Source organism: Sminthopsis crassicaudata, chromosome 3 (assembly GCF_048593235.1).
Source record: "Sminthopsis crassicaudata isolate SCR6 chromosome 3, ASM4859323v1, whole genome shotgun sequence".
In the NCBI taxonomy this organism is placed as follows: domain Eukaryota; kingdom Metazoa; phylum Chordata; class Mammalia; order Dasyuromorphia; family Dasyuridae; genus Sminthopsis; species Sminthopsis crassicaudata.
Window position 1 is genome coordinate 614,405,898 of NC_133619.1, and position 13,566 is coordinate 614,419,463.

Below are 13,566 nucleotides of genomic sequence, written 5' to 3' on the forward strand. Positions count from 1 at the left end.
TGTTGAGCTTCTTTTGTAAGCTGCGTGGTGAGTTTAAAGTACTATCTCCCCTTAAAATGTCATATAATGGTTGCAATTGATAGGTAGTCAAGCCTAACACTGGACGCATCCATTGGATATCTCCTATTAATTTTTGGAAATCATTTAAGGTGTCCAATTTCTTTGTTCTTAAAGAAAACTTTTGTACTATGAGTGCCTTAAGATATACTTCATATCCTAAATATTGAAAAGAAGCATGTCTTTGAATTTTTTCTGGAGCTATGTGTGATTTGTAGTTCCTTAGTGTTTCCATGGTCTTTTGTAGACATGATTCTAACATTTGTTCCTCAGGCACACATCCCAATATATCATCCATGTAATGTAATAACATTACTTTTGGAACTGCTTTTCTTACTGGAATAAGAGCAGCAGCAACATACATTTGGCACATAGTAGGGCTGCTTTTCATTCCCTGTGGTAAAACTGTCCATTTATATCTTTTATAAGGCTCAGCTAAGTAAATACTGGGCACTGAAAAGGCAAATCTTTTCATATCCTCCTTATCTAGAAGGATAGAATAGAAACAATCCTTAATGTCTATAACCCACAGAGGCCATTCTCTAGGCAACTGAGTAAGAGATGGAAGTCCATTTGAAGAGTTCCCATAGTTTCCATCTGTTCATTTACCTTTCTTAAATCAGACAACATCCTCCATTTTCCAGATTGCTTTCTTGCAACAAATACTGGGGAATTCCAAGGACTTAGAGAAGATTGTAAATGTCCTTGGTCAAGTTGCTCCTGTACTATATCTAATAAGGCCTGAATTTTATTGCTACCTAAGGACCACACTGGTGTATCAGTTTTCCATTGGATAGGAACAGGTGAAAGTGCTGACAGGCCTTTAACAGCAGTCTGCCTAAAAAAAACAAAGTACTCATTTTTAATCCTAATTGTTGTAAAATGTCTCTTCCCCACAGATTGATGGGGATTTTTTCAACTATAAAAGGAGTAAAAACTCCTGTTTCACTTTCAAATATCCATCTCAAAGGGGTAGCACTAACTTCAGCTGCTATGTAGGTGTCTGCCTTAATCATTGGCCAGTGACTAGGCCAGTTGGCACCTCTAATGACTGTACAATCTGCACCAGTGTCTACCAATCCTTCTAATGGTATGCCATTTATATAGACGGTGAGCATAGGTGGGTCAGCTGTCACAGCTGCTATCCAGTATATTCCTGGATTTTGCTGCTTGGAATCAGAACGTGGGCGACTGTCACCAGATTGTTTATTAGGAGTCTGTATTAATAAACCTGATGCTACTAATTCTCCTGGTTGATAAGTCATACATTGTCTACCTGTATTAGTGACTGGGATATTATCTACACATTCCTTAGTTTCCCCTATCAGTGTATGGATAGACACTGTTTTGTAAGTACTCTCAGGAGGTGAAATGGTCAAGCCTACTGTGCCTAGAGGCAAAGGATCCATAGGCTGGAGAGGAACAGATTTCATCTCTCTAGGAGCTCTCTCAGTTGTCCCAGCTGCATACAACTCTATTCTCCCCAATTATAATCCCTTTCTTCCATCAGGTTGCTTCCTGGATGATTGGTTGTGTAATTCCTTTCTCCCATCAGATAGCTTCCTGGCTGATTGGTCATGTCTGGGTACTGAACTTCTAGGCAGTCTCTGGGCTGCCATCATGCCCCAGTATTTTTTGCCTTGGGCCCCCATAGCGTTTCCCTGAATCAGTCTACATTCTGATGCCCAATGGAAGCCTCTGTTGCATTTTAAACATGGGGTATTGGATCTTATTCTCCCATCCTGTTTTCTCACTCTGTCTCTATGCCAACACTGAGCTTTCAGATGCCCTATTTTACCACATTGAAAGCATTGACAAGTCTCTCTGGAAGTCCCTTGCCAAAAGGGACCCTGTCTTTCCACATTAGGATCTTGGGAAGTCTGCATCATAGCCTGGCTATAAAAGGTATTTGTGCTTACTGTGGCACAGCATCTTATGATCTCTTCTAAGGAGCATCCTTGTGTAGTCCTAGTATAATCCTTCTACAAACCTCATTAGCATTTTATTTAGCAAGTTGCCTTATCATAATATCTGTTACTGCATTTTCACCATTAGTTCATATGACCGCTGTCTGTAAACATGCCACAAAAGCAAAGGGTTCATTTGGCCCTTGTGCAATTTTTGTGAAGGCCTCACCCTTGTCATTTTTACCGGGGAGAAAAGCCCATGCTTTGATAGCACCAGCAGCAATTTGCTCATATGTTGCTATGGGGTAATTAATCTGTACTGAAATGTCTGCATAAGAACCTACACCTGTTAGTTGGTCATAGGTAATTGGAGGATTAACTCCATTATGACTATTTTGTTGGGCTTGTATCCTACAGAGCTCACTACACTCAGAAAGTCACAACAAGTTTTGTCCAGGTTCTAAGCATGTCCTTGCTATAAATTTCCAGTCCCTAGGGGTTAAGACTTCATAAGCCAAATTCTGTAATAACATCTTAACATAAGCTGATGTAGCCCCATAAAGAGAGCAAGCCTTTTTCAGGTCTTTGAAGATTTCTAGATCAAAAGAAGTATATCTTCTACTTTCTTGACCTGAAGAGTTAAACTGTTGAATCACAGGATATATATTGATTTTCAAATCAGCTAAATCTTGGCCTTCTTCTGTGGCTTTAAGTAGTGCCTTTTGCAATCTAGCCTGTTTGTCTATTAAAATACTCACCCTGGGTATCTTAGAATCAGCCGGAGTCAGGATAAGCAAAAGTCTTTATTCATTCTTGGTCTTTAGAGGTAGATGTGAAGAGAGTGGACACATAGGATCTTTGCAACCTCACCTCTTCATCTCTCTTGCAGAAGACCCTGGCTAGTCTTCCTGTACCTCCTCGTCCCTCCCACAATTCTCTGTATACACCAAATGATTGGGCTAGTACAGGAGAGTGGGAAGGGCTATTCTCCAAGCATATTCCTATAGAGTATTGTCCAATCAGTAATTAGCCTCAAGTGCTCGATTGTCCAACCTCAGTGCATTGACTCAAGAGTTTCAGCCCTTTACACCCAAGAAACTTCTCTGAGTCTCACTTTCTCCACCTTCTAAGGGATGGACAAGTTAGACCAAGGGCTCCAAGATGATGCCTTTTCAGCATGAGAGCTGTGATCCTCTGGCTCTCCTCCATAAAAGCATTGAGGCTTTGGAGAAATCCTGTGGCTTTCAGTTTACTCATCTGTGAGAAGATGAGATCGGAGGAACTCTGAGATCTCAGCCAGCTCAGTAGACAATGATTCTAAGCAACAGCAACCATGAGAAGTCAAGGGGACTTCACTTCTCACATATGTAAGGTCTTTAGTCCTCTGATCATAGCCCAAACCATGGGATCTCAGAAGTGGTGAGTCATCCAATGAGCATCTCCTACAAGACTCAGTTTCCTCATCTATAATCTGACCTATAGGATGCCGACGATCTCTTTCAGTTCAGAATTCTATAATCCTGCAGCCTGGGAAACTGAGATGAGGCTAAAGCCAAGACTTCTTCATCCTTCAACATCAGACAACACAAGTCCCACTTACCTAGAACTGGGACAAAGCAAAGTATCCCTAGGGCGTTACTGTCCACTAAAGGCTTAAAGCTTTTTCTGTTACACTTCTCACCAAATGAACTCGAAAGATGATGGGGAGAGGAGTTTTTTGGAATCTAAAATTTTATCATCCATCCATACATACATTTTGTGCATACATATATGTGCATATTTTGTATATATATATATATGTGTGTGTGTGTGTGTGTGTATAGACATACATATTTATGTATATCTCTGCAGACATATATATGTACACATTCATCTTATATATGCACATGTGTGTATATATATACCTATATTTATATGTTTATATTTCTATTTACATGCATATGTAAATATACCTATGTTTATGTTTATATTTATATGTACATACATACGTTTATATATACAGACATTCATTTTATATATGCATATATGTGTATATATACCAATATTTATATGTTTATATTTATTTTTACATATATTTATTTTATATATGTAGACATTTATTTTATATATGCATACATGTGTATATATACCTATAGTTATATGTTATGTTTATATTTACATACATATATATACAGACATTCATTTTATATATGCATATGTGTGTATATACACCTATATTTATATGTTTATGTTTACACACACATATACACACACATACAGACAGATACATATATATATATGCATTCATTTTATATATGCATATGACTGTATATATCTATACATTTACCTGTATGACTATATACACCCATATATTTCTACAGGCACATATGTACACATGCATTTATAGATGAATATGTGTACATATATATATATACACTTATATGTGTGTATGTATTCACATGTATAGTCTAGCTCTACAAGACATATATACACACATACATTTTAAATGTGCATGTGTACATATTTGTACATGTGTGTCTGTATAAACATATATGTTTCTCTAGGTCTAATTATACATGGGTACATATAAATATACATGCACTTTATATATGCATGCGTGTCTATATCTGTGTCCCTATATGTACTTGTGTGTATATACACACATGTATCTGTGTCCAACTCTATAGACACATCCCACATGCACATACACACAGATTAACAAAAAGATGATGAAGCATCCATCACAGCCCAGCCCAGTGGATTACCCTATTCGGCCTACCTCTAGGCCTGGCCCTGGTCCCCCCCCTGCAAAACCCCGAAACAACCGAGGAACATTTCCAGAGGGCAGGGATACGGATTCAAAGGAGAAATGCATGAGATGGTACAGAAGACAGTGCCCTGGACCAACAGTCAGGAAGACCCGAGTTTAAATGCAGCCTCAGCTGTGTGACTCTGCACAAATCACTTCAGCTCTGCTTGCCTCAGTTCCCTCATCTGTAAAATAGGGATTATATCAATTATATCAATAAAATGAGAAAGTAAAATTTTCCTCACTCATCTCATAAGATGGGAAGCATCATCAGTTGCCCCCCAGGGGTTGCTATGCAAAAGAAACAGGAGAACACTTACACCCACTAAGAGCACTATAAATGCCAGCTAATACCCGGGGGAACTAAGGATGGGTGGGGACAATACCTTACAATCGTATCTCTGCTTCAGGTCCTGCATGTCTCTCCCCCCAACTCTTAAAGCCAAGATGTCCCTCTTAGTCCTGGCGTATCTCTCCTTTAGCCTAGACAGATCTGGAGAAAGCTGGAGCCCCCAAAGCAGTCGGGCGGGCACACGGGCAGGCGGGCGGGCACGCGGGCAGGCGGGCGGGCAGCGGGCAGAAGAAAAGCAGGTGGAAGGAGCAGGCGGGAGAGGAAGGACACAAAAACACAAACAAGAGGGAAGAGAAAAGAAACTCAGGTAAAGCAGCAGACAAAAGGCCAGGAGACACTGGAGGGACCAGGGTGCTGGGGTCAGGGGTTGGCAGACAGCCAGAGCCCCTTCCTCAAGGAGGCCTGGGGCAATGCACCTGTGGATAGACAGACAGCAGCTGTGGGACCCCAGGGCTTTGGGAATCGAGCTGAATTCATATCCCTCACGATGACCAGGAAGAGATCGACTTCCTCCATGATCATGCCAGGGGAAGCTTTGCACACAGTAGGTCTTATGCTCTGTAAATATTCGCTGAGTGGATGAAATGAGCAAAGGAATAAATGCAGTGGATGAATCCACGAAGGAATGAATAAATGAAGAGTGAATGAAAGAGTCTGATGATGAATGACATAGGCTAGATGGAAGATGAAGGACAAATTAATAAGTAGATATTTTAACAAATGAATGATGAGTAGATGAAACTATGAATGGAACCAGTGACTAGTGAATGAATATATGAATGGATGGGTAGGTGGGAAGACAGATAAATGAATGAATGTGTGAGGGAATGAATGAATAAAGTGAGAAAGTAAAATTTTCCTCACTCATCTCATATGATGGAAAGTATCATCAAAATTCCCAGAAATCATGCAATCTCCAAATAAAAATGTTGACATTTAATCTTATTTCTGTGTTTCTAGAGGACAGTTATGAAACAAAATAAAGTCTCTTCTACCTCCCTAGATTTTTCATCACTATTCTGAGATGTCATAATGAGAAATGAGATGTGATCCTGAGGTTCCTTCTAGTTCTTATATTCTGTGTTCTAAGTTTCCTCCCTCCTCCCAGCTCTGGCATCCTTTGTTCAAAGTTCTCTCCCAACTCTGACATTCTGTGTTCTAAGGATCCTCCCAGCTCTGACATCCAGTGTTCTAAGATGCTCCCAACTCTTACATATTCTAAAGCCCCTCACTGCCAGCTCTGACATTTTTGGTTCTAAGGACCTCTCAGCTCTAATACTCTCTGTTCTATGGGCTTTGCCAGCTGCTTTATTACTTGAGTTCCAATGACTAATATCAGAATTCTAATGGGACCCATGTCACAATTTTTGTCCACACCCATTGGCCAGTTTGATGATCCCCATCCCTAACGTCAGTGAGTTTCACAAAATACTATAGCTATAAAGGGAAGGGCCAAGGATGTTTTGTCCTTTGTATCAGAAAAAAGATCTCAAATGATGAATAAGTTACAATGTCCCTCTTTACAGACAAAAGAGAGCACAATAATTTTCTCTCTGCATGTTTTTCATAAAAGGAATGAATATACATGTATATAGACATACGTAAACATACATATAGAAACAATATATGTGTACATGTTTCCATATATATATTGTGCACATATAAATATTTGTACACTCATATAGTTTATATATAGCCTGTTCTCTGTATAGACACACATATGTGAAAATGTGTGTTTAAATATATATGTGTATGTATCACATATATGCACATGTGTGTATAAACAGAGAATGTGGGTGTTTCCATGCACATATGTATTTAGTAGAGGGAGCTGTATATACATACATTTGCACATGTATATATATAAGTTACATGTGTTTTCATGTTTCCATTTATGCATGTGTGTGATGTCAATGCTCTGTCGACTGTGCCATCTGCTTGTCTCTCTCTCTCTTTTTTAATAAGAATCAGAGAGAGAGAGAGCTGGAAGGGGTCCCCTCCCCTACACACAGACTTTACAGCCTGAGGAAATCTAAGTGACTTGCCTACAGAGAATGGACGAAGTAGGGAGGGGGAGTCGGGCTAATCTTCCAGGTGACATCTTTCTGTAAGGCAGGACACAGAACAGACGGCCAAGCAGAACGCAGGGGTCAGGCCATGCAGCAGCTCCACTGGGCAAGCTCGTTTCATGCAGTAAGGGATATTCAAGCACCAAATGGCAAAGCCCCCCTCTGCAAACCATCCCTGGGAGGCCGTTTTTCCAGTGAGACATCCCCAGACCAGAGAAATAAAGGCAAAGGGTGCAGGGAGGGTGTCGGACTTGCAATGATCTCTGGACATGGTGAAGGACTTTTAGTTTGCTAACTGAGGGATTCCAAACCCTCCCCAGACACCCCCCAATGCCAAGTGAGTGAATACAAGACCTTGGGCATTTGGCTATTGGGGTGGTAGAGAAACCCAGCCCTCAGGCCTACAGCTAAAAGACTGCAATGACCAAGAGACCCCCAAAATATATTCCAAGTCCAGTATCTTCTTGCCAATTCATCAGTGAGGATAGGGATTCATCCTTCATGAAGGAAGCAAAGGGAATGGAGTAGTGACAACTAGAGGAAGAGGGAAGGACCTGGGATCAAGAGAAGCCATTCATTCCACACAGAAGGCCCAACAGGACCCTGCCCTCCCTAAAGAAATGGACAGCTCCCCTCCAGAACAGTTGTGTTGTCCACCAGCCTCTGAGCACCCCTCTCCTCCAACTTCAATTTCAACCAAACTCCTCCTTGCCCACCTATGTCCAAGCTTATCAAGTCAGAATCAAAATTCACTTCCTCTTAAAGTCTTCTTGGACTTGAACTTGGACATCATCTTATCCCACTAATGTTGTTTCTCCTCTCCAATTCCAGCAAGATATTAAACCTTGTTTGTTTTTGGCACATATTGAAATTCTGGTACTAACTTCCTTAAGCCCCAGCTAAAATCCTACTTCCTACAGGAAGCCTTCCCCAACCCCTCTTAATTTCAGTACTTTCCCTCTTTTCATTATGTCCTATTTATCCCATATAGAACTTGCTTTTAAAAGTCTGCATATTGTTCCTCCTCCATTAGATTGTAAGCTCCTTGGGAAGCAGAAATTGTCTTTTGCCTGTTTAGTGCAACACCTGGCACATAGAACATACATTAATTTAATGTTAATTAAATTGAACTGAATTATAGGGACTCAGGCAAAGAAGTCCTTGGCAACCTCCGAGTCTCAGATTTTCCTCCACTTAATGATGGGGTCAAGCTAGATGTCTGTGGAGTCTCAGCTTTCAACCTCATCATCATTTCTGCTTGAGACACTCTGAGAATCTTGCATTGTTGTGAATTTGTAGTCAAGAAGTTGTTGTTCGCTCATTCAAGCATATATGTATGCATATATAAACACGATGTATTATGCAAAATGTGTGTAATATAATAATATGATATATAACAAAAGTTTTATATGTAGTTGTCTATCATTGTATATGTATGTGTATATATATATATACACAAATATATACATATATAATATGTATATATGGAGTATATGGAATTAATATTCCTTACTAATTTAAAAAATTAAAAAAAACAAACATGAGGCACTTGTCATAAGTTATTCCATATTTATTCAGGTGGACAGGACATGTTGGCTAGCCTAGATCTAAGTACCTAAAATGGAGATAATAATACTTACAGGACCCATCTCCTAAGACTGTTGTGAGGCTCACTTGAGATCGACTATTTTATAAAATGCTTGGCAAGTATGTATTATTGCTTCTCTGGAACAATTCAGTATCTTCAGAACGTATTTGGAGGCCCAGATTCAGTTCTCGGAGTTAAAATTAAGAAAGCCAAAAAGGTAAGCTAGATTGTGTCCAGAGGTGAGCAAGTAGAATATTGAGAAGCTTAGAGACAATACTGAAAAGGCCTCCAGTCCTTCTTTGAAAGAAGGTCTTTGACCGAGAGAATGGAAGACTATTAGGGCTGGTGGGCATTATTATTTCCAAGGACGTAAAGGCTGCCATTGGACAAGGAATTAGTCATTTTGCTCAGAAGACAGGACAAGAGCAATGGCAGAGCAGAATGGAACATTGGAAAGGGGATGAAATTCAAGAGGGAGAGGAACTGGTTTCAAATCTCCTTTGGACCATTTACTGCATTATTTTGGACAAGTCCCTGAACCTCCCTTGGTTTTATTTTTTACTTCATCCATAAATGAGGAGACTGGACAGAATGACTTCCAAGTCTTTTAGACAAGAGAAACTCTGAGGAAAGTGGGCGAGGGTGGTCCTGGAGAAAGGTAAATCTCTATCTGACTTACAGGGAGGCGAGTCCATAATTATTACTTTTCATTTGGGTGATGATGAATCATCAATAGAAATCTTCAAGAAAGTTAGGACCCCTTACTGGAGATGTTATAGCAGGTTCTTGATTGGCAGTGGGTTGGGCTAAAATGTCTTCTGAGGTCCCATGAGCTCCAAGCTGGGTTCCAATGACTAAACAGTCATTCTCCTTATGGGAAAGACAAGGATGGGACCTCTGGCTTCAATGATTAAAAAGAACACCCAGATAGACTCCCTCCAAAAGAGCAAAATGGTGCCTTCTCTCCAATTTATAGTCCTAGAGAGCTGCCGGGAGTATAAACAGTTAAGTGATTTGCGCTGGGTCTCACAGGTCAGTAGTCTAAGGAAGGGCTGAACTCCCAAAATAAAGTAGGTTCTTAATAATTAACTTATTCACTAAAGCAGAGAAGTCTACTGGGAGACTACTACTGATCTAAGAGGAACCTTCCCCTAGAGAGGAGGCGGTAGATGCAACAGAAAGAACACTGAGTCTGGCATCAGAGGTCCTGGGTTCAAATCTGACCTTCCTTGCTTACTTCCTGTGGGGCCTTAGGTAACCCTTTAGGTAAACTGAAGGAGTTGAATTCCCTGATCACTAAAATTTTCTCTGATTATTCAGTCTCTGATGTTCCTTCCACCTCTAAGATCCATCTCTGAGGCCATTTTTCAATCAAATCTGACTCTTCTTGACCCCATCTGGAGTATTACTGGCAGAGATACTGGAGTAGTTGGCCATTTCCTTCTCCAACTCATTTTACAGATGAGGAAACTGAGGTAAACTGGGGTAAGTGACTTGCCCAGGATCACACAGCTAGTGAGTGTCAGATTTGAATTCAGGTTTTCCTAACTCTAGCCACAGTGCTCTCCCCACTGCTCCACCCAGCTGCCCAATAGGGCTAAGCTAAAGAAGGTTGAGGCTGGCACTCCCCCATGCTTCCCTTCACTCTCTATTTTCCAACCAGACTAGGAGCCTGGGGGCCTTGAGCACGCTCCCAACTTCTTCCACTCCAGCCAAAAGCAAACTAATTCTGCCATTCTACCCAAGTATAACAGAAAGGGCTGTCAATCTACTTCCCAATGATCTCACCAGCAAGTTCTTTGCCCTGATTCCAGTGAGAACTTTCTCTCTATTTGAATATTAAATTGCTTCAAGGCCTAGATCATCCTCGTTTCTCTGTTTGTGCTTAGCTTATCATGAGTCTTTGATACACTTAAAAGCTTTTTCCTTCCTTCATTCATTTATTTATTCATGCAATTTCCAGCTCCTCAAAAATTTGGAAAATGAGTCGTTGTCCATCAACTGGAGAGGGGATGAACAAGCTGTGGTACATGAAGGTAATGGAATACTATTGTTCTACAAAAATGATGAACAAGGACTATAGAAAGGCTGGAAAATTTTACATGAACTGATGCTGAGAGAAACAAGCAGAACCAGAAATACACCATACACAATAACAGCAAGAATGTGCGATGGTCAACTGTGAAAGACTTGGTTCTTCTCAATGGTTCAGTCATTCAAAGCAATCCCAATAGACTTTGGACAGAAAATGCCATCCACATGCAGAAAAAGAAATAAGGGGACTAAATGTAAATCAACACATGCTACGTTCACTTCCTATTTCTGGTTTTTTTTTTGGTTTTTCCCTTTTGTTCTGATTTTTCTCTCCCAATATGATTCATAAAGCAATGTGCATTAAAAATAAATAAATTAGGAGCAATTAGTTGGTTCAATGGGTAGAGCACAGTCCTGACATCAGGAGGACTTAAATTCAAATCTGGTCTCAGACACTTAACACTTCCTGGCTGTGTGACCCTGGGCAAGTCACTTAACCCCAATTTGCCTTATCAAAAATAAATAAATAAATAAGTATATATAAACATACATAATTTTACTAGAAAAAAAGTTACAGCTCCTCCTTTGTCTGGTCCCCAACTAACCCCGGCACCTTCCAGGCCACTTGTCCTACCTTGGGCTGGAAAGACACGCGGTGTTTGGTGGGCTCCACTTCTGGTTTGACCTCTTCTTCCCCAGAGTCTTCACTGTAGCTCTCGAACTCACTGGAGCTCCAGCCTAGGTCTTCTGACTCCCTCGGGCCTCCTTCTCGGTGGACATTCTCATAAATTAGGCTCCTCTCTGACCCTGAAGACCAACAGAGGATGAACAAGGGCTGAGCAGGGCTGGGAGCCTGAGGGTTTGGAAATCTTGAAGGGAAACACCACAATTTTTTGGATACACAGATTATTCATTAAAACCAAAAGGCTCTAAGACCTCTCAGCCCAGAAAAAAGCAAAGATGACTTGGAAGGTCAGCAGAAAAAGGTCTGTCAGTAAGGTGAGAAAACCTTGGGAAAAGTGAAAGATTCTAGAGGAAGAGGGACTCACAAAGATTATCTAGTGTAATATAATTCCCTTCACTTTACAGATGGGGAAACTGATGACAAAATAAACTGTGATTTAACTAAAGTAACAAAGATAACATCTGAGTAGGATTTGAGCCCAAATTTTGGAGTCAATTCGCTTTCTACTACATCTAACCTCCCCCCTCTCATTTTTGAAATGAAGACAGAGGAACAGAGATGAAGAGACTTTTTTAGGTTAAGACAAGTGGTTAGGAAATATATATATAAGAATTGCATATGTTTAATATATATTGGATTGTTTACTATCCAGGGGTGGAGGAAAGGGAAGGAGAAAATTTGAAATAAGAGATTTTGCAAGAGTTAATGTTAAAAACTATCTTTGCATGTATTTTAAAAATAAAAAGCTATTATAAGAAAAAGAAAATGTCTAGTGGGTAGAGGCTCAAGCCCAGGGCATCAGCTTCCTTTCCCTAGGCTACAGCACCTCCAACTTGAGTAGACCAAGCCCAGCACTCCCAACCAGAGCCCTCTGGGACATACAAAAACAAAAGAAATGATTCTTCTGCACTCAACATAGTAGAAAGGACTCTAAATGTGAGTCAAAAGAGCCAGCAGGATTCAGTAGAAAGAGCAATGGATTTAGAGTCAGAGCATCCAAGTTCAGAACTCCCTTCTGTTACTTTCCTATTTGATCTCCCTGAGCCTCAGTTTACCCAACTGTGAAATGAAGGGGTGATCTGAATACAATTCTCCCTTTGCAACAACAACAACAACGAAATTCGGTTCTGCACATATATATTGTACCTAGGATATACTATAAGATATTTAATATGTATGGGAATGCCTGCCGTCTAGGGGAGAGAGTGGAGGGAAGGAGGGGGAAAATTCGGAACAGAAGGGAGTGCAAGGGATAATGTTGTAAAAAATTACCTATGCATATGTACTGTCACAAAAATGTTATAATTATAAAAATTAATGATAATAATAAATAAAAAAGAAAAAGAAATGAAGGGGTGAGACTAAATGACCTCAAAGATTCCTCCTGCTTCTCAGGCTCAGATCCCCTAAGGCTGGGATGCAAATCCCAGCTTTGAAACCTATGAGTCTCCCTAAGCCTCCTCTTCTTCATCAGAATTAAGACTGTTTAATAGTATTTGCCTGGCCTATAGTAAGTGCTTTATCTGTCCAATGATCTGTCTCACTTTACGAACATTAGTTATTATCATTATGAAAGGACATCCCTGCTTTACGTAGGAATAAACTAAACAGGACACACCCCCCATCCCTCCAACTCCAATAAAAACCAAACTGATTCTGCCATTCTACCTGGAAGGGCTGTCAATCTATCTCCCAATGGAGTGGGGAGAACCTGAGTTCAAATCCAGCCTCAGACAGTTAACGCTTCCTATGTGACCCTGCACAAGTCACTTAACCCCAATTGCCTTGGTTTTTTTTAATGGAGTAAGGAAGTTCAGAGAGAGGAAATGAACATACAGAATTATATAAATAGCAAGGATTAGGTTATACATTGCTGGGTTATAAAATTAGCCCAGATAATCTGGGTAGCTGGCTATTGGATTGAACAATTGGCTTGGAATCAGGAAAACATCTTCCTAAGTTCAAATCTGGCCCCAGAAACTTACTAATTGGGTGACCCTGGACAAGTCACTTTACCCTGTTTGCCTCAGTTTCCTAATCTGTAAAATGGGCTGGAGAAGGAAATGGCAAACCACTCCCATATCTC

The 13,566-nt window shown here is 40.4% G+C and overlaps 1 protein-coding gene across 4 annotated transcripts in view; it reads right to left on the reverse strand.

Moving 5' to 3' along the window:
• Positions 1 to 13,566, reverse strand: part of ARHGEF10L (Rho guanine nucleotide exchange factor 10 like) — a 245,485-nt gene that overhangs the window by 134,828 nt on the left and 97,091 nt on the right. For 2 of the 4 annotated variants that reach the window (XM_074306088.1, XM_074306087.1), the window contains exons 7-8: positions 11,430 to 11,602; positions 5,139 to 5,255 (exon numbers count right to left, since the gene is read on the reverse strand). In XM_074306088.1, the coding sequence (XP_074162189.1) occupies positions 5,139 to 5,255; positions 11,430 to 11,602 (290 nt within the window). The remainder of the gene's footprint in view (positions 1 to 5,138; positions 5,256 to 11,429; positions 11,603 to 13,566) is intronic. The other 2 variants (XM_074306091.1, XM_074306089.1) reach the window with 1 other exon arrangement.